Here is an 18,447-nt window from a genome sequence, read left to right as displayed (position 1 = left end):
GACCAGCCTGACCAACATGGAGAAACCCCATCTCTACTAAAAATACAAAAATTAGCCGGGCATAGTGGTGCGCACCTGTAATCCCAGCTACTCAGGAGGCTGAGGCAGGAGAATCACTTGAACCTGGGAGGCGGAGGTTGTGGTGAGCCGAGATCGTGCCTTGCACTCCAGCCTGGGTAATGAAGTGAGACTGTCTCAAAACAAAACAAAAAAAGGAAAATCATGGGAGTCCCCCACACTGGACTGCATGAGATAACATCACAGCACACGCAGGCACCTGGGACTCATAGCTCCTACGAAACTCTCCCATCACGTGAGTGCTGAGGATGATGCCCATGAGATGGGGCCAAGCAGCAGGCAGGGACCCACTGAGCCAGCGGGAGGCCACAGCCTCGGCAGGAGGAGGGAAGTGGACAGACCCCAACCACACTTCCCCCCAGGCCGCCACCTCCAGCACAGGCCTTGATATGAGAGAGGGGCCTGGGGGCTCAGGCTATGCCAGGGAGATGGGTGTCAGCAACGCTGGGCACTTTGCTAGCTCCTGGAGGGTGGCCTGGCCACATCTAGCTGGGTACCTCATGCCCCATAAGAGATCCCAGAGCTGATCTAGAAGGTAAAAGCCGTCCCTCAACCAGGCAGCCCCAGACACAGGACAGAGCACACAGGGGCCAGAAGCAATGACTTTAAAAAAAAAATTGTTTATCTGAGACAGGGTCTCACTCTGTCTTCCAGGCTGAGTGCAGTGGCACAATCACAGCTCACTGCAGCCTCAACTTCCTGGGCTCAAGTGATCCTCCAGCCTCAGCCTCTCAAGTAGCTGGGCCTACAGGCACACCCCATCGTGCCTGGCTAATTTTTTTTTTTTTTTTTTTGTGGAGTCTCGTTCTGTCGCCAGGCTGGAGTACAACGGTGTGATCTCGGCTCACTGCAACCTCCGCCTCCCTGGTTCAAGTGATTCTCTTGCCTCAGCCTCCCGAGTAGCTGGTAGGCACGCACCGTGCCACCATGCCCAGCTAATTTTTGTATTTTTAGTAGTGATGGGGTTTCACCATGTTGGCCAGGATGGTCTCGATCTCCTGACCTTGTGATCCACCCGCCTCGGCGTCCGAAAGTGCTGGGATTACAAGCGTGAGCCACTGCACCTGGCTTTTTTTTTTTTGGTAGAGGAGAGGTCTTTCTATATTGCCCAGGCTGCTCTTGAACTCCCAGGCTCAAGCAATCCACCCGCCTTGGCCTCCCAAAGTGCTAGGATTATAGGTGGGAGCCACTGTGCCCAGCCTCTGACACTAAATATGTCAGTTAAGGGAATGAGAAAAGGGCAGGTCATGCACCTGGAACCTGGGCTGTGCCAAAAGGTCAAATGTGCAAGTATATACAGTGACTAGGTGACAAATGCAACAGAGCATCCCAGGCTGCGATGAGGGCCAAGGCCACCTACCCGTGAGGAACAACACTGCCTGGCTGCAATGTTCCAGAACCTAGTGGTTTCCACAGCTGCCCTACGGCTTCCGAGATGACCAAACCCACCAAGGGCTCTATCACACTGCTCGTCTCGGCCACTCACCCACCGTGGATGTGCACAGACCAGTGGCTCCCACGCAGCACAGGCCAGACAAAAGCTGGAAGGTGAAGGCTTCTTACCTTAGAAAGACAAAGTGGGGCAACCATGGAAGGCCACATCCCAGACACTAAGGGGCCAGGAGCAAAGGCAGCCCTGGGCCCCAGCCCTGGGGAGGTGTCAGGTCAGTCACATCCCTGGCAACATGTCAGGAAGATGGAACTCAGGGGTGCTTTCCCGCCCCAGGTGTCTTCCACCCTGCAGAGCAGCTATGGATCTGCGAAGGGGACTGGAACGCTGGAGAGCTCCGGGCTCCATTTGGAAACTCTAGCAGGATGAAGAAGCTGGAGACCACGTCCTGGGAAGGCTGGGGTACAGCAGGGCTCCCTGCAGCAGATGAGGGGCCCCTCAAATTCATGTCCACCCAGACCTCAGAATGTGACCTTGTTTGGAAACACGGGTTTTGACGATATAATTAGTTAAGATGAGGTCACAGTGTATTGGGGGACCCTAAACCCAGTGAGTAGTGGCCCTACCAAGAAAGAGACTGGGCATGGCGGCACACACCTGTAACCCCAGCTACTCGGGAGGCTGGGGCAGGAGGAACGCTTGAGCCCAGGGATTCGAGGCTGCAGTGAGCTATGATCGTGGCACTGTATTCCCACCTGGGGGACAGAGCAAGGCCCCGTCTCAAAAAAAAAAAAAAAAAAAAAAGGGGGAGCAGGTGAGGGGTACACAGAGACAGCGCACAGGGTCACACACACACAGAGGAGGGGTTGGGACGCGGTGATGAGGCTGCGCGCCAGCAGCCACTGGATGCTGGAGGTGGCTGATGGACCCTCCCAGGCCCTTCAGGAGCCAGCCCCACGAACACCTTGAGTGTCGGCTTCTAGCCTCCTGAGTGCGTCTCTGTGGCTGAAGCCCCCGCTCTGTGTCACCTGTTCTGGCTGCCACTGGACAGTTATAGAGCCTGTTCTTGCCCTTGCTCTGCACCCAGTGCGCAGCTTCCTCCGCGGCCTGGGCATCCCAAATGTGCCCTGCTGGCCTCATACTGGGCCATGGGAGGAAACAGGCAGCTGGCAATGCTTTCGGACCAGGCTCTCTAGCAGCTTCCTGAATTCTGTGCCCAGGGACGAGAGTCCTGGAAAGGGAGTTTCAGGCATGGTGATCAGGCTTTGGCACCGGGGCCTCCAGGAGCCACCGGCTGGAGCGTCAGCAAGGAGCCTGTCCCCATGTGGGTCCGCTGGTGCTTGTGCAGGTCGGTGCCCCGGCGGAAGCCCCTGCCACAGGCCGGGCAGGTGTAGGGCTTCTCACCTGTGTGTGTCCGGCGGTGGGCGCTGAAGTGCGAGCTGTTGTTGAAGCGCTTCCCGCACTGGGTGCAGGCATAGGGCCGCTCCCCGCTGTGCGTCCTGCGGTGGATGACCAGGCTGGAGCTCTGGCTGAAGCGCTTCCCACACTCGGGGCACGGGTAGGGCTTCTCGCCCGTGTGCACCCTCTGGTGCGTGCTGAAGTTGGAGCGGTCGCTAAAGCCCTTCCCGCAGACCAGGCACTTGTAAGGCCGCTCGCCCGTGTGTGTGCGCTGGTGCTTGGTCAAGTGGGACGTCTTGCTGAAGCCTTTGCCGCATTCGGGGCAGGTGTACGGCTTGTCAGCCCCATGGGAAGCCCGTCTTCCTGGTGGGGGGCCGCCTCTTGGCTGCTCAGGCCTGACCAAGCCCCTGACTGGGGCTGGCCTCTGACCTGAGAGCGGGTGGCCAGGCCCCTGGCATTGTGCTGACAGCACTCGGTACCACTCCATTCTCACGGGGGCATCCTCCCTGCCATCACCGCCATCCTCCAACTGGATCCCAGGTCCTGAGACAGAGAAAGCAAGATCTCTAGGAATTCATGGCAAGAGGGCAAGGGAAATATTTCTAATAGGAAAATGAAGGCCTCATAGGGCTCCTAAAGTTCCCCTACAAAACATTTAGCAGGGGCTGGGCACCGTGGCTCACGCCTATAATCCCAGCAACTTCAACTTCCAAAGGAAGGCTGAAGCGGGAGGATTGCTTGAGCCCAGGAGTTCAAGACCAGCTTGGGCAACGCAGTGAGATCTCATCTCTACAGAAAATAAACAAAACTAGCTGGGCATGGTGGCTTGTGCCAGTAGTCCTAGCTACTCAGGAGGCTGAGGTCGGAAGATCACTTGAGTCTAGGAGGTCAAGGCTGCAGTGAGCTGTGATCGCGCCACTGCATTCCAGCCCAGGTGACAGAGTGAGACCCTGTTTCAAAAACTAAATAATCAATAAAACAAACAAACAGGAACTCATTTGACCACCACAATAACCCAGTGGGTCAGTGCTGTTACCATCTCCATCTTGCAGATGGGGAAACCGAGGCACAGAAGTGTTAAGAAACTTACCCAGAATCACCAGGCTTGTACGTTACAGAGTGAGGGCTGTCAAGCTCTGCACTCTGCTGTACCCTCTAAGCCAGGGGTTCCCACCCAGTGGCAAGGTCTGGAGACATTTTTGTCGTGTCTGGGGAGGGGTTGTAAATGGCCTCTAGTGGGCAGGGGCCAGGGCTGCTGAAAAGCCTCCCGCCCAGCACAGGCAGCCCCACGTGGAAAGCCATCTGGCCCAAACGCCAGCAGCACCGAGGTGGAGAAGCCCTGCTCTGGGCTGTTCTGGCTGAGCAGAGCAGTCATGGGTCCCAGCCACTGGACCTCCCTTGTCGTACTTGATGTAGCCCCTGAGGCCCCTCTGCAAATCCAGGTTCTAGAGCCACCACCATCAGGACAGGAGAACAGGGAGAGGGGCCTGGAATGATCCAGGCTTTGCCCCTTTCAGGAAAACGCCTTTGACTTCTCTGCTCCTCCTCTGCAGCATGAGGGTGACTGCAGCTGGGGACCTGGTAGCACAAAGTGCACCAGGGTGCCTGGGGGGCTGGGGGAGCAGCCGCCTTCACAGCAGTCCCGCAAGAGGCTCTGCGCATGGTAGGCACACACTGACCTCATAGGGGAGGGACAGAACCACCAACTGCCCTTGGAAATGTCCACTTTAAGACACTTCCAGCCCCAGACCACCTGGTCGAACCCTTCTTGCCCTCCCCTCCCATCTCCAGGACCAACTTCCGGATAGCCAAAGTGGGTTTGGCACGTACCGAGCCTCAAATTCCACATCTATAAAACTGAGAGGAGGCCGGGCATGGTGGCTCATGCCTGTAATTCAAGCACTTTGGGAGGCTGAGGCAGGCGGATCACTTGAGGTCAGGAGTTTGAGACGAGCCTGGCCAACATGGTGAAACCCCATCTCTACCAAAAATAAAACAATTAGTTGGGGGTGGTGGTGGGTGCCTATAATCCCAGCTACTTGGGAGGCTGAGGCAGGAGAATCGCTTGAACTCAGGAGGCAGAAGTTGCACTGAGCCAAGATCATGCCACTGCACTCCAGCCTGGGCGACAGAGCGAGACTCTGTCTCAAAAAAATAAATAGAAAATAAATAAAACTGAGAGGAGGATTAGAACCACCTCACTGGCCTGTTATAATAATATTTTATTTATTTATTTTAAAGACAGGGTGACTGCCGGGCGCGGCAGCTCACGCCTGTAATCCCAGCACTTTGGGAGGCCGAGGCGGGCGGATCACGAGGTCAGGAGATCGAGACCATCCTGGCTAACACAGTGAAACCCTGTCTCTACTAAAAATACAAAAAATTAGCCGGCCGTGGTGGCGGGCACCTGTAGTCCCAGCTACTCGGGAGGCTGAGGCAGGAGAATGGTGTGAACCCAGGAGGCGGAGCTTGCAGTGAGCCAAGATCGCGCCACTGCACTCCAGCCTGGGAGAAACAACGAAGACTCTGTCTCAAAAAAAAAAAAAAAAAAAGACAGGGTGATATGGTTTCAATCTATGTCCTCACCCAAATCTCATGTCAGACTGTAATCCCCAATGTGGTCGTGGGGCCTGGTGGGAGGTGAGTGGATCATGGAGGCAGATTTCACATGAATGGTTTGGCACCATCCTCTTGGTACTGTCCTGACAATAGTGAGTGAGTTCCCGTGAGATCTGGTCGGTTAAAAGTGAGTGGCACCTCCCCTCCCTCCTTTGCTGCTGCTCCAGCCATGTGAGACGTGCCTGCTCCCTCTCTGCCTTCCACCATGACTGGAAGCTTCCTGAGGCCTCCCCAAAAGCTGAGCAGACACCAGCATCATGCTTCCTGTACAGCCAATTAAACCTTTTTTCTTTATAAATTACCAGGTCTCAGGTATTTCTTTACAGCAATGCAAGAACGACCTAATACACAGGGCCTCACTATATTGCCCAGGCTGGTCTCAAACTCCTGACCTCAAGTGATCCTCTCACCTCAGCCTCCCAAAGTGCTGAGATTATAGGCATGAGCCACAGCACCCAGCCTTGTTGTAAAAATATTTTTATTTATTTATTTTTGAGATGGAGTCTTGCTCTGTCTTCCAGGCTGGAGTGCAGTGGTGTGATCTCAGCTCACTGTAACCTCTGCCTCCCAGGTTCAAGCGATTCTCCCACCTCAGGCTCCTGAGTAGCTGGGATTACAGGCGTGAGCCACCACGCCCAGCTAATTTTTGTATTTTTAGTACAGATGGGGTTTCACCATGTTGGCCAGGCTGGTCTCGAACTCCTGACCTCAGGTGACCCAACTGCCTTCGCCTCCCAAAGTGCTGAGATCACAGGGGTGAGCCACCATGCCTGGCCGTAAAAATATTTTTAAAAGAGACTGAGTCTGGCAGCTCATCAAAAGGTAAACAAGAGTCATTATATGAGCCAATGATTTTACTCCTAGGTACACACCCAAGAAAAATGAAAACATGTCCTCAAACAGAAATGTGTAATAAATGTTCACGACAGCACTCTTCACAGTAGCCAAAAAATGGAAATCACCCAAATGTCCATCAATGAAAATGGATCAACAAAACGTGGTCTATCCATACAGTGGAATACTATTCAGCCATGAAAAGGAAGCACTGACACATGCTATAGCATGGATGACCCAGGAACACATGACACTGAGTAAAAGAAGCCAGTCACCAAAGGACAGTCCCTGCACGATTCCCTTCACAGAAGACAACCAGAACACACACCCAGAGACAGAGCATACAGGTGGCTGCCAGAGGCTGGGGGAGGGGAAATGGGGAGAAACTGCTTGTTGGGTATGAGGTTTCCATTTAGCGTGATAAAAAATGTTTTTGAGGGCCAAGTGTGGTGGCTCACGCCTGTAATACCAGGACTCTGAAAGGCCGAGGCGGGCTGATCATTTGACGTCAGGAGTTCAAGACCAGTCTGTTCAACACGGCAAAACACTGTCTCTACTAAAAATAGAAAAAATATTGGGAGGCCGAGGCAGGCAGATCATAAGATCAGGAGTTCGAGACCAGCCTGACCAACATGGTGAAACCCTATCTCTACTAAAAATACAAAAATTAGCCAGGTGTGGTGATGCACACCTGTAATCCCAGCTACTTGGGAGGCTAAGGCACAAGAATTGCTTGAACCCAGGAGATGGAGGTTGCAGTGAGCCGAGATGATGCCACTGCACTCCAACCTGGGTGACAGAGTGAAACTCCATCTCAATTAAAAAAAAAAAAATGTTTTTGAGCCCGGGTAACACAGTGTGACTCCATCTCTATCAAAAAATTTTTGTCACCCAGGCTGGTGTGTAATGGCGCGATCTCGGCTCACTGCAACCTCCACCTCCTGGGTTCAAGCGATTCTCCTGCCTCAGCCTCTGAGTAGCTGCGACTATAGGTGCATGCCACCACACCCGGCTAATTTTTTTGTATTTTTAGTAGAGATGGGGTTGCACCATGTTGGCCAGGATGGTCTCGATCTCTTGACCTTGTGATCCACCCGCCTTGGCCTCCCAAAGTGCTGGGATTACAGATGTGAGACACTGTGCCCGGCCCAAAAACTTTTTCAAAATTCGCTGGGCATGGTGGCATCGACCTGTGGTACCAGCTACTCGGGAGGCTGAGGTGGTAGAATTACCTGAGCCTGGGGAGGTTGAAGCTGCAATGAGTCAAAATTGTGCTACTGCACTTCAACCTGGGTGACAGAGTGAGACCCTGTCTCAAAAAAAGAAAAAAAAAAGTTTTGGAACTAGATGATGATGATTGTACAACACTGTGAATATACTAAACACCACTGAACCGTTTACTGAAAAATGGCTAATTTCATGTTATGTGAATTTCATCTCATTAAAAAATGTAAAAACTTTGAGGCCAGGTACCAACCTAATTTGTTTTTTTGAGACAGTCTCACTCTGTTGCCCAGGCTGGGGTGCAGTAGTATGATCACAGCTTACTGCAGCCTTGACCTCCCAAGCTCAAGCATTCCTCCCACCTCAGCCTCTCAAGCAGCTGGGACTACAGGCGTGCACCACTTTTGTATTTTTTGTAGAGACAAGGTTTCTCCGCGTTACTCAGGCTGGTCTTGAACTCCTGGACTCGAGCGATCCACCTGCCTTGACCTCTAAAGGTGCTGGGATTACAGGCATGAACCACGATGCCCGGCCTGTTTTTGTTTTTTGGAGACGAAGTCTTGCTCTGTTGCCCGGACTGGAGTGCAGTGGTGAGATCTCGGCTCACTGCAACCTCTGCCTCCCGGGTTCAAGCGATTCTCCTGCCTCAGCCTCCCAAGTACCTGGGACTACAGATGAGTACCACCACACCCAGCTAATTTTTGTATTTTTTAGGAGAGACAGGGTTTCATCATGTTGGGCAGGATGGACTCAATCTCCTGACCTCATGATCCACCCACCTCAGCCTCTGAAAGTGCTGGGATTACAGGCGTGAGCCACCGCGCCGGCCTATTTTTTTTTTTTTTTTGAGACAGAGTTTCGCTCTCATTGCCCAGGCTGGAGTGCAATGGTGTGATCTTGGCTTACTGCAATCTCTGCCTCCCGGGTTCAAGCTATTCTCCCGCCTCAGCCTCCCAAGTAGCTGGGATTATAGGCGCCTGCCACCACGCCTAATTTTTGTATGTTTAATAGAGACAGGGTTTCACCATGTTGGCCAGGCTGGACTCGAACTCCTGACCTCAGGTGATACACTCACCTCGGCTTCCCAAAATGCTGGGATTACAGGTGTGAGTCACCATGCCTGGCCATTTTTTTTTTAAGCAAGATCAAATAGATCCAACTTTCCTTGGCCCCACAGACCTTTTTTACCATAGGCTCTGGTGCCAGGTAAGTAAAACCCAACCACGTGCCTGTGACCCTGAGAGGGAAGCTGTGTCTGGGCTCCAGGAGCTGGTGACAGAGCTGGGCAGAATCTCATTCCTTCCCTTCTGAGGATTCCATGTAGCCACTTGGGAGCTGGGAGGGCTGGCAAATTCTTTCCCTTTTGACTGCTGCCTTTTGCACAGGGAATGAACTGGACCACATGTAATGAGCTCTCAGAGACCTTCAGATCAGAGTTCCTCAATCATGGTACAGGTGGCGTCCATGGGACCTGGCCCGGGCTGTCTCTGATGCGGCTGCCCTGTGCACCACAGGAGGCTGGGCAGCATCCCCACCTTCCGCTCATCAAATAATCACTTTCATCAGTGAGAACCCCAGGGTCGTGACAACCAAAAATGTCTCCACTCATGGACAGATGTCCTCTGGGGGACAAGATTGCCCCGGGTGGAGAACCCCTGCTCTGGATGCATGTCACCAAAGCTACTGATGACCAACCAGAGCCTCATACAACATCATCTAAAACTCTTCATAGGCAACAAAAGAGAAAAACGATAAACTGGACACTAGAACCAAAAACTTTTGTGCATCAAAGGACGCTACCAACAAAATGAAAATGCAACACACAAAACAGGAGAAAATATTTCCAAATCAGGCCGGGTGTGGTAGCTCACACCTGTAATCCCAGCATATAGGGAGGCTGAGGCACGCAGATCACTTCAGATCAGGAATTCGAGACCAGCTTGGCCAACATGGCAAAACCCAACTCTACTAAAAATACAAAAATTAGCCGGGTATGGTGGCGCACACCTGTAATCCGAGCTACTTGGGAGGCTGAGGCAGGAGAATCGCTTGAACCCAGAAGGCGGAGGTTGCAGTGAGCTGAGCTGAGATTGTGCCACTCCACTCCAGCCTGGGCAACAGAGCAAGACTCCATCCAAAACAAACAAACAAACAAACCCTGAAAATAACAACCGTTGGTGTGGATGTGGAGAAACTGGAACGCTTGGTGGGTGCATGAGATGGTGCAGATGCTGTGGAAAACAGCATGGCGGTTCCTCAAAAAAATTCAACACAGAATGACCATATACGCTCCAGCCATCCCACTGCTGGATACATCCACCCCAGGAACTGAAAGCAGAGTTGATCAGAGATACACCTGTACACCCACATTCACTGTAGCATTATTCACAATGGAATATTCTTCCGCCTTAAAAAGGGAAAAAATTCTGGAGGTTTCCCAAAGAAGGAAGTCTGCCTCAAGACCATGGCACAGAAATCCTAACCTTCCAGCCTGCTGGCCTGGCCTGCAGATTTCAGACTTGTCAACTTCTGTAACCAACCAAGGGAGCTGTCTGAGTACCCATTCCTTAAAATAAATCTGCGTGTGTGTGTATCTTCTGTTGGTTCCATCTCTCTGGAGAAGAACCCTAATACAAAGTGACATCTCACTGTTGTTAGAAAAGGCTTCAGCATGGCCGGGCACAGTGGCTCATGCCTGTCATCCCAACACGTTCGGAGGCCTAGGTGGGCGGATCACCTGAAGTCAGAACTTCGAGACCAGCTTGGCCAACATGGTGAAACCCATCTCTACTAATAATACAAAAATTAGCCAGGCACGATGGCGGGTACCTGTAATCCTAGCTACTTGGGAGGCTGAGGCGGGAGAATCGCTTGAACCCAGGAGGTGGAGGTTGCAGTGAGCCAAGGTCGTGCTACTGCACTCCAGCCTGGGCGACAGAGCAAAACTCCATCTCAGAACAAACAAAAAACCAGAAAAGGCTTCAGCAGCATCAGGAAAGTCAGGAAGAGACAAACGGGGAGAGAAAGAGCTGAGGGGACAGTGCTGGGTAAGGGGCAGGGCAGTGCTCAGTGCGATGGGGAGAGGCTGGAGAGCCAGGCCCTGTGGGAGCAGCTCTGCCCTCCAGAGGAGGGCACAGGGAAGCTGAAGTGAAGTAGGACCAGTGTGTAGGGGGCGGGGCAGAAGAACAGGATGGCAAGGCAGTGCTGGGCATCTGCCTGGGTCATGGCTGAGTGGCTGTGCAGGCCCTGCAGCTGGTACTCTGCAGGGATATGGGCAGCCCTGGCCACGCAGGATTGCCCCAGGCCAACTGGACCAACAGAACCAAGCCCAGGAGCTGCTGCCTGACAGTTCCTATTTTTGGCAAGCCCCCTAGAGGACACAGTCCCTTGCAAGTTACCTTCATTCTCCAGTGGCGTGTCCCGCTGAGCTGGGTCCAGGCATCCTGGCTCCTCCCCAGAAAGGTACACAGCCATGTCCTCCAAGTTCACGGGCACCTGCCAGAACGCACCCCACTCAGTCCTGGCACCAAGCAAGCTGCCTCCTCCCCAGCTGAGGCCACCGGCCCAGGGAGCTGCACCCCCACTGCCCCTCGAGGGTGGGGCCAAGCCTGGTGGTGCAGCTGGTCTTCTCCACTCTTGTTGCCGTGGTAAGTCCTGCTGTCTCTGCCCACTGCTCCCATGCGCCACTGCTGCAGAGCTGGGACACCACTGGGGAAGGGACAGATTCGCCACGAGGAGTGGTGGACCCACTGCGCACTCAGCCACTGCGGCCCATGCTCCACAGGGAGACAAGAGCAACCCCTGACTCTGTGGCCAGCCAGCCCCGGGACCCCGATGCGGCAGACGGGGGACTTCAGGATGCCTCTGGGCCAGTGGCTCCCAGATGTCGCACTAGATTGACCCAGAAGCATGATTAAAACACAGGCAAATCCTTTCCAGAACAGGCAAATCCACAGAGACAAGAAGGAGCTTTGTGGTTGCCAGAGGCTGAGGGAAAAACAGGCAGAGACTATGGTAATGAGTCTAGGGGGCTTTGCGGGGAGGGTCTAAAGAACATGTTAGGTCGGGCGCGGTGGCTCACGCCTGTAAATCCCTGCACTTTGGGAGACCGAGGCGGGAGGATCACGAGGTCAGGAGATCGAGACCATCCTGGCTAACGCAGTGAAACCCCGTCTCTACCAAAACTACAAAAAATTTGCCGGGCGTAGTGGCGGCGCATGTAGTCCCAGCTACTCGGGAGGCTGAGGCAGGAGAATGGCGTGAACCCGGGAGGTGGAGCTTGCAGTGAGTGGAGATCGTACCACTGCACTCCAGCCTGGGCGGCAGAGCGAGACTCTGTCTCAAAAAAAAAAAAAAATGTTCTCAGACCGGGCGCGGTGGCTCACACCTGTAATCCCAGCACGTTAGGAGGCCGAGGCAGGCAGATCACCTGAGGTCAGGAGTTGGAGACCAGCCTGACCAACATGGAGAAACCCCGTCTCTACTAAAAATACAAAATGAGCTGGGCGTGGTGGCGCATGCCTGTAATCGCAGCTACTCAGGAGGCTCAGACAGGAGAATAGATTGTACCAGGGAAGTGGAGGCTGCAGTGAGCCAAGATCACAGCATTTACTCCAGCCTGGGTGACAGAATGAGACGCTGTCTCAAAAAATATACATATTGGCCAGGCGCGGTGGCTCACGCCTGTAATCCCAGCACATTGGGAGGCCGAGGCAGGTGGATCATCTGAGGTCAGGAGTTCGAGACCAGCCTGGCCGACATGGTGAAACCCCGTCTCTACTAAAAATACAAAAAAAATTAGCCAGGCGTAGTGGTGGGTGACTGTAATCCCAGCTACTCGGGAGGCTGACGCAGGAAAATCGCTTGAACCCAGGAGCCAGAGGTTGCAGTGAGCCGAGATTGCACCATTGCACTCCAGCCTGGGTGACAAGAGCAAAACTCAGTCTCAAAAAAACAAAAACAAAACAAATATATATATATACACACACACATATATATAAATTATAAATAAATAAATAATAATAAAAATCAAACAGGCCAAGCATGGTGGCTTATGCCTGTAATCCTAGTGCTTTGGGAGGCTGAGGCAAGAGGATCACTTGAGCCCAAGAGTTCAAGACCAGCCTGGGCAGCACGGCGAACTGTGTCCCTGTAAAAAATATATATATAAAAAAACAACTAGCCAGGTGTGGTGGCGCATGCCTGTAGTCCCAGCTAACTAATGAGGCTGACGCAGGAGGATCCCTTGAGCCTGGGAGGTCAAGGCTGCAGTGAGCCGTGATCACACTACTGCACTCTAGCGTGAGCACAGAGCCAGACTTTGGCTCAAAAAAAAACAAAAACAAACAAACAAAAAAAACAAGCAAGCAAACAAAGGAGACTCCCATTCCAGCCCAGGGGTGTGGGAGGAACCTGTATTTTCCCCCCAGAGTCCCAAGAGATTCCTATGCCCAGTGGGGTAGGAGTCACCACCCTGTCTCACTGTTGGACCACAGAATCTTCCGGGCACAGCCGAGTACTTAAATGGCCTCTGGAGAGAAGACAAGACTTCCCAGGAGGCCAGGGGAAGTGACTCCAGGGTTGGAGCAAAGGGAGAAAACTCCAGGGAAGAGCTCCTCTGACATCCAAAACCTTGGCCCCCAGGAAAGCTGTCCCCTTAACAAGGAAGTGTGACACAGAGGAGGTCGGGCCAGACCCCAGGACGCTGCAGACCAGGAGCATCCCACTCACCTGGGACCAGGCCGAAAGAAAGGGCGAGGCCGACGCCATCTCCTGATGCCGGGGGGCTGCAGGGCCTGGGAAGGAGCAGAGTCATCACCAGTCACACAGTTCACCCAGCACTGCCCCTGCCGCCCCCTGCACACCAAGGCCCCAACAGCCTGGTGGCTGCCCACCCAAGATCCACTCCTTGCTGGAGAGCCTGTGCACCCCGCATCCAGGCAGGCCTCTGCCCTGGCCACACCCCACACCCCATTCATCTTCACCTCCCTCCCCTGCACCACTTCTCATTCCTCCAAAGGGGTGCTACTCACCCCTCTCTGGCCACAACAGCGGGCCCCTCTGTGGCCTGTGGCTCAGCTGGGCTGGGGGCTGCTGGCTGGAGAATTGAGCCTCTTCCTCCAGGGACAGATCCTCTGGCTGAGCCTCTGCCTGGGGTTTTAAGGACTGTCCCCCTATCCCGAGGGGCACCTCGTCATCAGAAAGCAGCTCTGAGCCCTGCACACAGACAGAGATCTGCCCACCAGCTCCCAGAAGGCCAGAAGGAAAATCCCCGCAGGGCCCCACACCTCTCATCTCAGGCACCCCAGCCAGCTGCCCACCCCCAGGCTGTCTGCAGCCTCCCTCCCTCTGCCCAGCCGTGTGGCAGTGCTCCCTGCAGCCAGCTCTCAGCCTGCTCTACTCCATGGTCTCTCCCTGTCACCACAATCATGTCCCCATCACATTCTTACCCTCAAGTCCTTGGTCCTGCTGATAGACCCTGGCCCAGAAGAGCCCTGAGTCAGCCCTGGCCTCATTTCAGAAGTTCACATAACTGCATTTGCTAGATTTTTTGAAATTATCTGGCCAGCCACAGTAGCTCACACCTGTAATTCCAGCACTTTGGGAGGCCAAGGCAGGCGGATCATCTAAGGCCAGGAGTTCGAGACCAGCCTGACCAACATGGTGAAACCCCGTCTCTACTAAAAATATAAAAATTAGCCAGGCATGGTGGCAGCACGCTTGTAATCCCAGGTACTTGGGAGGCTGAGGCAGAAGAATCACTTGAACCCGGGAAGTAGAGGTTACAGTGAGCCGAGAAAGTGCCACTGCACTCTAGCCTGGGCAACAGAGTGAGACTCCATGTCAGGGGAAAAAAAAAAAAAAAAAGAAAGAAATTATCAACAGGTGCTCTCAGATGATCTAATTCCTAATTCCAGGAAGGGCGAGTGGAATGAAATTGGGTCTTAGAATTGAGCTCTGCAATAGCACTTGGACAAGAGACATCCCTAGGCAACTACAAACCCAGCGTCAGGGACCCATCTCAGGCTTCCTCTTGTCCAACATTCCACACCTCTAAGGGAGGGTAGTCCCCTTGGGGAGCAGAGCCCGCCCCTCTCCGCTCAGTGATGGCCATGAGGCATGTGTGCAGAGGTGTCAGTGCAGTGACAGAAGGAAGGCATGCCGGGAACCCAAACACTGAAGCTGTGGTGGCCAGGAAAGAGGCTGGCCGGCTGGGAAGAAATCCTGATTTCTTGGCCACCATGATGGCAGGATTTTCTGACTGTGGTCAGCTCACGCTGTGGTCAAGCATTAGGGGATGTGTTTCCTCCATTGGCTGCAAAAGGCCAGAAGTGTGCAGCCAGCAGCACTGCCACAGTAAGAAAGGCAGCTGGTCAGCACTGCCCATGTGCCCCATCCCACGCAAGGCCCTGAAAAATGAACTGAAACAGCAGGTGGCAAGACTTCTGCTTTTTAATCTCAAGGAATTCAATGACTGAAACCGAAGCAGGAGGAATGAGTAAGAGGCTCCCCCTGCTCCTCCAAATGGGGCTGCAAGGAGGTGGACAGGCACTGTCTATACAGATTTCAGGGTATCAGAAGGGTCCTGTCTGTGCCGTCCAGTATAGTAGCCACTGGCCATGTGTGACGACTGAGCCCTTGAGAGGTGGTCAGTGTGACTGAGGAACTAATTTAACATTCTACACAGTGGCCGGGCGCAGTGGCTCATGCCTGTAATCCCAGCACTTTGGGAGGCCGAGGCAGGCGGATCACTTGAGGCCAGGAGTTCGAGACCAGCCTAGCCAACATGGCAAAACTCTGTCTCTACTAAAAATACAAAAATCAGCCTGGTGTGGTGGCAGACGTCTGTAATGCCAGCTACTTGGGAGGCCGAGGCATGAGAATCACTCCAGCCTGGGAGACAGAGAGAGACTCTGTCTCACAAAAATAAAAATAAAATAAATGTACATAGCTGTAATTTAAAAAGCTACATGTGGCTGGCAGCTACTGTTTTGCATGGCACAGCTCTAGAACCTCTGGGGGCTCTAACCAAAGTGCCCCCCACGCCCCTGGTCTTTCTTCCTAGTGTTCTCCCACTTTGGGGGTAGTTTCAACTCCCTGCCTTGGAAGGTGCTGGACCTCTCTCCCACCAAAACCTATGTTTGGGGCTGGCGTAGTGGCTCATGCCTGTAATCCCAGCACTCTGGGAGGCCAAGATGGGAGGATCACTTGAGGCCAGGAGTTCAAGACCAGGCTGGGCAACACGGCGAAACCCTGTCTCTACAAAAAATACACAAAATTAGCCAGGGGTAGTGGTGCATGCCTGTAGTCCCAGCTACTCAATAGACTGAGGTGGGAGGATTGCTTGAGGCCTGGAGGCAGAGGCTGCAATGACTGGCGATCACACCACTACGGCCTGGGGAACAGAGCAAGACTCTGTCTCAAAAAAAAAAAACAAAAACCAACAACAAAAAAACCTGTTTGGCCTATCCTAGGACAGTGTTCACAAACCATCTGCACTAGCTAATAAAGGGCTATCGGGGTAGGATGAGGTTAATCAAAGGGTGGACACCCACTGGCCAAGGCTGAGAAATCTTTTGCAGTTGCCTTCTTCAAAAGGGCTAAGGGGCCAGGCAGCCACACTTGGTCACCCAATAACCAAGGAATCTCCAGCTGCAGACCCCAGCAGCAGGGCCCCATTTCCTCACCTGAGGGTCAAAATGCCCCCCACCTCACCCGCTGCCTGTGTTTCCTGGGCTCCCGCTGCAGCCCTTCCACGAGGACCACGGCCTCCTCACCGCTCTCCGGCTGCTGCTCGCGCACCCGAGCCTGGATCTCCCCTGGCAGCACAGTCAGGAACTGCTCCAGCACCAGAAGCTCCAGGATCTGCTCCTTAGTGCGCAGCTCCGGCCGCAGCCAGAGGCAGCACAGCTCCCAGAGGCGGCTCAGGGCCTCCCGGGGCCCAGCCACCTCCTGGTAGCAGAAGAGCCGGAAGAGCTGGCGGAAAGTCTCAGGGCTGGGGTCCTCCGTCTCCACGGAGGGCTCCTCTTCCAAGCAGAAGTCCTCCTCCACCTTCACAATCAGGATCTCATCGTGTTCCAGGTCCTGCTCCAAGGTTGGCAGAGGCTGGAGGCCAGGGACGGTGGCCATTGCTTCCAGTCGGCCTTGTTCCTTTTTCAGGCCTTAGAGTTGAACCTGTCTCTCTCTGTACCTCTGGCCAGACACAGGAAGAGAGTTTCTTTCAGGGCCCTGTGGAGAGACGATAAAACCTTCTGAAGGGCAGCCCTGGGGCTGGATAAGCCCTTTGTACTGGGAAGCCCCTGCCCTGGTTCCAGGGCCAGCTCACCCCACCATGGAAAAGGAAAAGGAAGTAGATGAATGCCATCTTCGCTATGAACCCCCTATTAATTCCCGGGTAATTTACTGAAGGGCTCTGGGCTTTGCTTCCTCACTGGGCAAACAGAGATGATAACAGGATCTACACACACAGGTTGCTGACAGAACTAAAAGGGATGGCTGGGCGCAGTGGCTGACGCCTGTAATCCCAGCACTTTGGGAGGCCGAGGCGGGCAGATTACGTGAGTTCAGGAGTTGACCACCTGGTCAACGTGGTGGAACCCTGTCTCTACAAAAAATACAAAAATTAGCCCGACGTGGTGGTAGCACATCTGTAATCCCAGCAACTCGGGAGGCTGAGACAGGAGAATCGCTTGAACCCGGGAGGCGGAGGTTGCAGTGAGCTGAGATCTCATCGCTGCACTCCAGCCTGGGCGACAGAGAGACTCAAACAAAAACAATCTAAAAGGGATGTTTGCGGTCAGAGCTCGAGAATCGTTATTTTCCATGATTACAGTGGGTCCTATATGGAAGGGGTTCCTTTGGAAATCTGATGAAAAGTAGGGCCCTTCTGCCGAGGAAGGTGCAGACTCTGCCTCAACTTGATCCCCGGAGTCCAGGTCTGGCGAACCCTGAAGCCCCTACGCGGCCCTGTCAGGCACCCCCGAGTGGGTGGTTACAACGGCCCCTCAATTCCAGCGTTCTGGGAGAGCTGGGACCCCCAGGCTGGGCTGCTTTCCCGTCCGACCCCTCAGGAGGAGGGTGAGCGGTGCCCGAGGCCGCGGCAGAGACCGCGGCGCTGGCGCGGGCCGCGAAATCGAAGCTTCGGCCGGGACCCGCGTCCCCGCGCCCCCCGCACTCACTGGAAGCGCTGCGGGCCGTGGGCAGTTCGGGGCAGGACCGGAGCGGCGGGTCTCCGCGGGAGTGGGACTACGGGCCTCAGGCTCAGCAGCCAAGGACGCCAGAGCCGGGGCCGAAGACCCCAAACCAGGTGTGGAAACCAGGCCGTGTGGGCGGGCCCGGGGCGGCATTGTGGGTAACGAAGCCTTGGCACCATTGGCTGAACTGGCTCTTGGGGGCGTGGCAACAAGGCCGAGTGGGCGGGTCCGCGAGGTGCACTGTGGTTAATGTTGTCCTCAAATGTACGCATTGTGGGTAACGTAGTCCAGCACTTTGGTGACCGCGCGAGCGTGCGGCGACTCTGCAGCCTCTGGGCCACTCTCCCAGTTACTCTTCCACACCCGCTCTCCTCTGGCCTGAAAAAGTTCACAGTAAAGGCCGCCTCTTCCATCTCTAAAGCCAGCAAAGTCGTCCGGGCACGGTGGCTCACACCTGTAATCCCAGTACTTGGGGAGGCCAAGGCGGGCGGATCACCTGAGGTCGGGAGTTCGAGACCAGCCTGACCAAAGTGGAGAAACCCCGTCTCTACTAAAAATACGAAATTAGCTGGGCGTGGTGGCGCATGCCTGTAATCCTAGCTACTCAGGAGCCTGAGGCGGAGGTTGCAGTGAGCCCAGATCCCGCCATTGCACTCCAGCCTGGGCAACAAGAGTGAAATTCCGTCTCAAAAAGATAAATAAATAAATAAT

The 18,447-nt window shown here is 54.2% G+C and overlaps 1 protein-coding gene across 2 annotated transcripts; it reads right to left on the bottom strand.

The window, feature by feature from the left end:
• Positions 1-1,147: 1,147 nt before the first annotated feature.
• ZNF500 (zinc finger protein 500) lies at positions 1,148-17,923 on the bottom strand. Of its 2 annotated transcripts, XM_003269232.4 has the most exons (6): positions 17,722-17,923; positions 16,259-16,771; positions 13,576-13,759; positions 13,274-13,338; positions 10,942-11,038; positions 1,148-3,409 (listed from the first exon to the last, which is right to left on the bottom strand). In XM_003269232.4, exons 2-6 carry the CDS (start codon positions 16,670-16,672, stop codon positions 2,727-2,729), a joined length of 1,443 nt encoding a protein of 480 aa, XP_003269280.2. In that variant the 5' UTR covers positions 16,673-16,771; positions 17,722-17,923; the 3' UTR covers positions 1,148-2,726. The 2 variants fall into 2 exon arrangements, with proteins under 2 accessions (XP_003269280.2, XP_030654581.1); XM_030798721.1 differs by lacking the exon at positions 13,576-13,759 and having other exon boundaries at positions 16,321-16,771.
• Positions 17,924-18,447: the final 524 nt, after the last annotated feature.

This window comes from Nomascus leucogenys, chromosome 18, assembly GCF_006542625.1.
Source record: "Nomascus leucogenys isolate Asia chromosome 18, Asia_NLE_v1, whole genome shotgun sequence".
Taxonomy (NCBI): Eukaryota; Metazoa; Chordata; class Mammalia; order Primates; family Hylobatidae; genus Nomascus; species Nomascus leucogenys.
Note: the sequence above shows the minus strand (reverse complement) of the source record. Positions and strands in the feature narration are given on the sequence as shown.

Coding starts and splice junctions, on each gene's coding strand:
- ZNF500 (XM_003269232.4), bottom strand. CDS start 16,672: ATGGCCACCGTCCCTGGCCTCCAGCCTCTGCCAACCTTGGAGCAGGAC. Junction 13,760..16,258: donor CCAGGAAACACAGGCAGCGG/GTGAGGTGGGGG, acceptor GTCTGTGTGCAG/GGCTCAGAGCTGCTTTCTGA. Junction 3,410..10,941: donor CACGCCACTGGAGAATGAAG/GTAACTTGCAAG, acceptor TCTCTGTCTCAG/GACCTGGGATCCAGTTGGAG.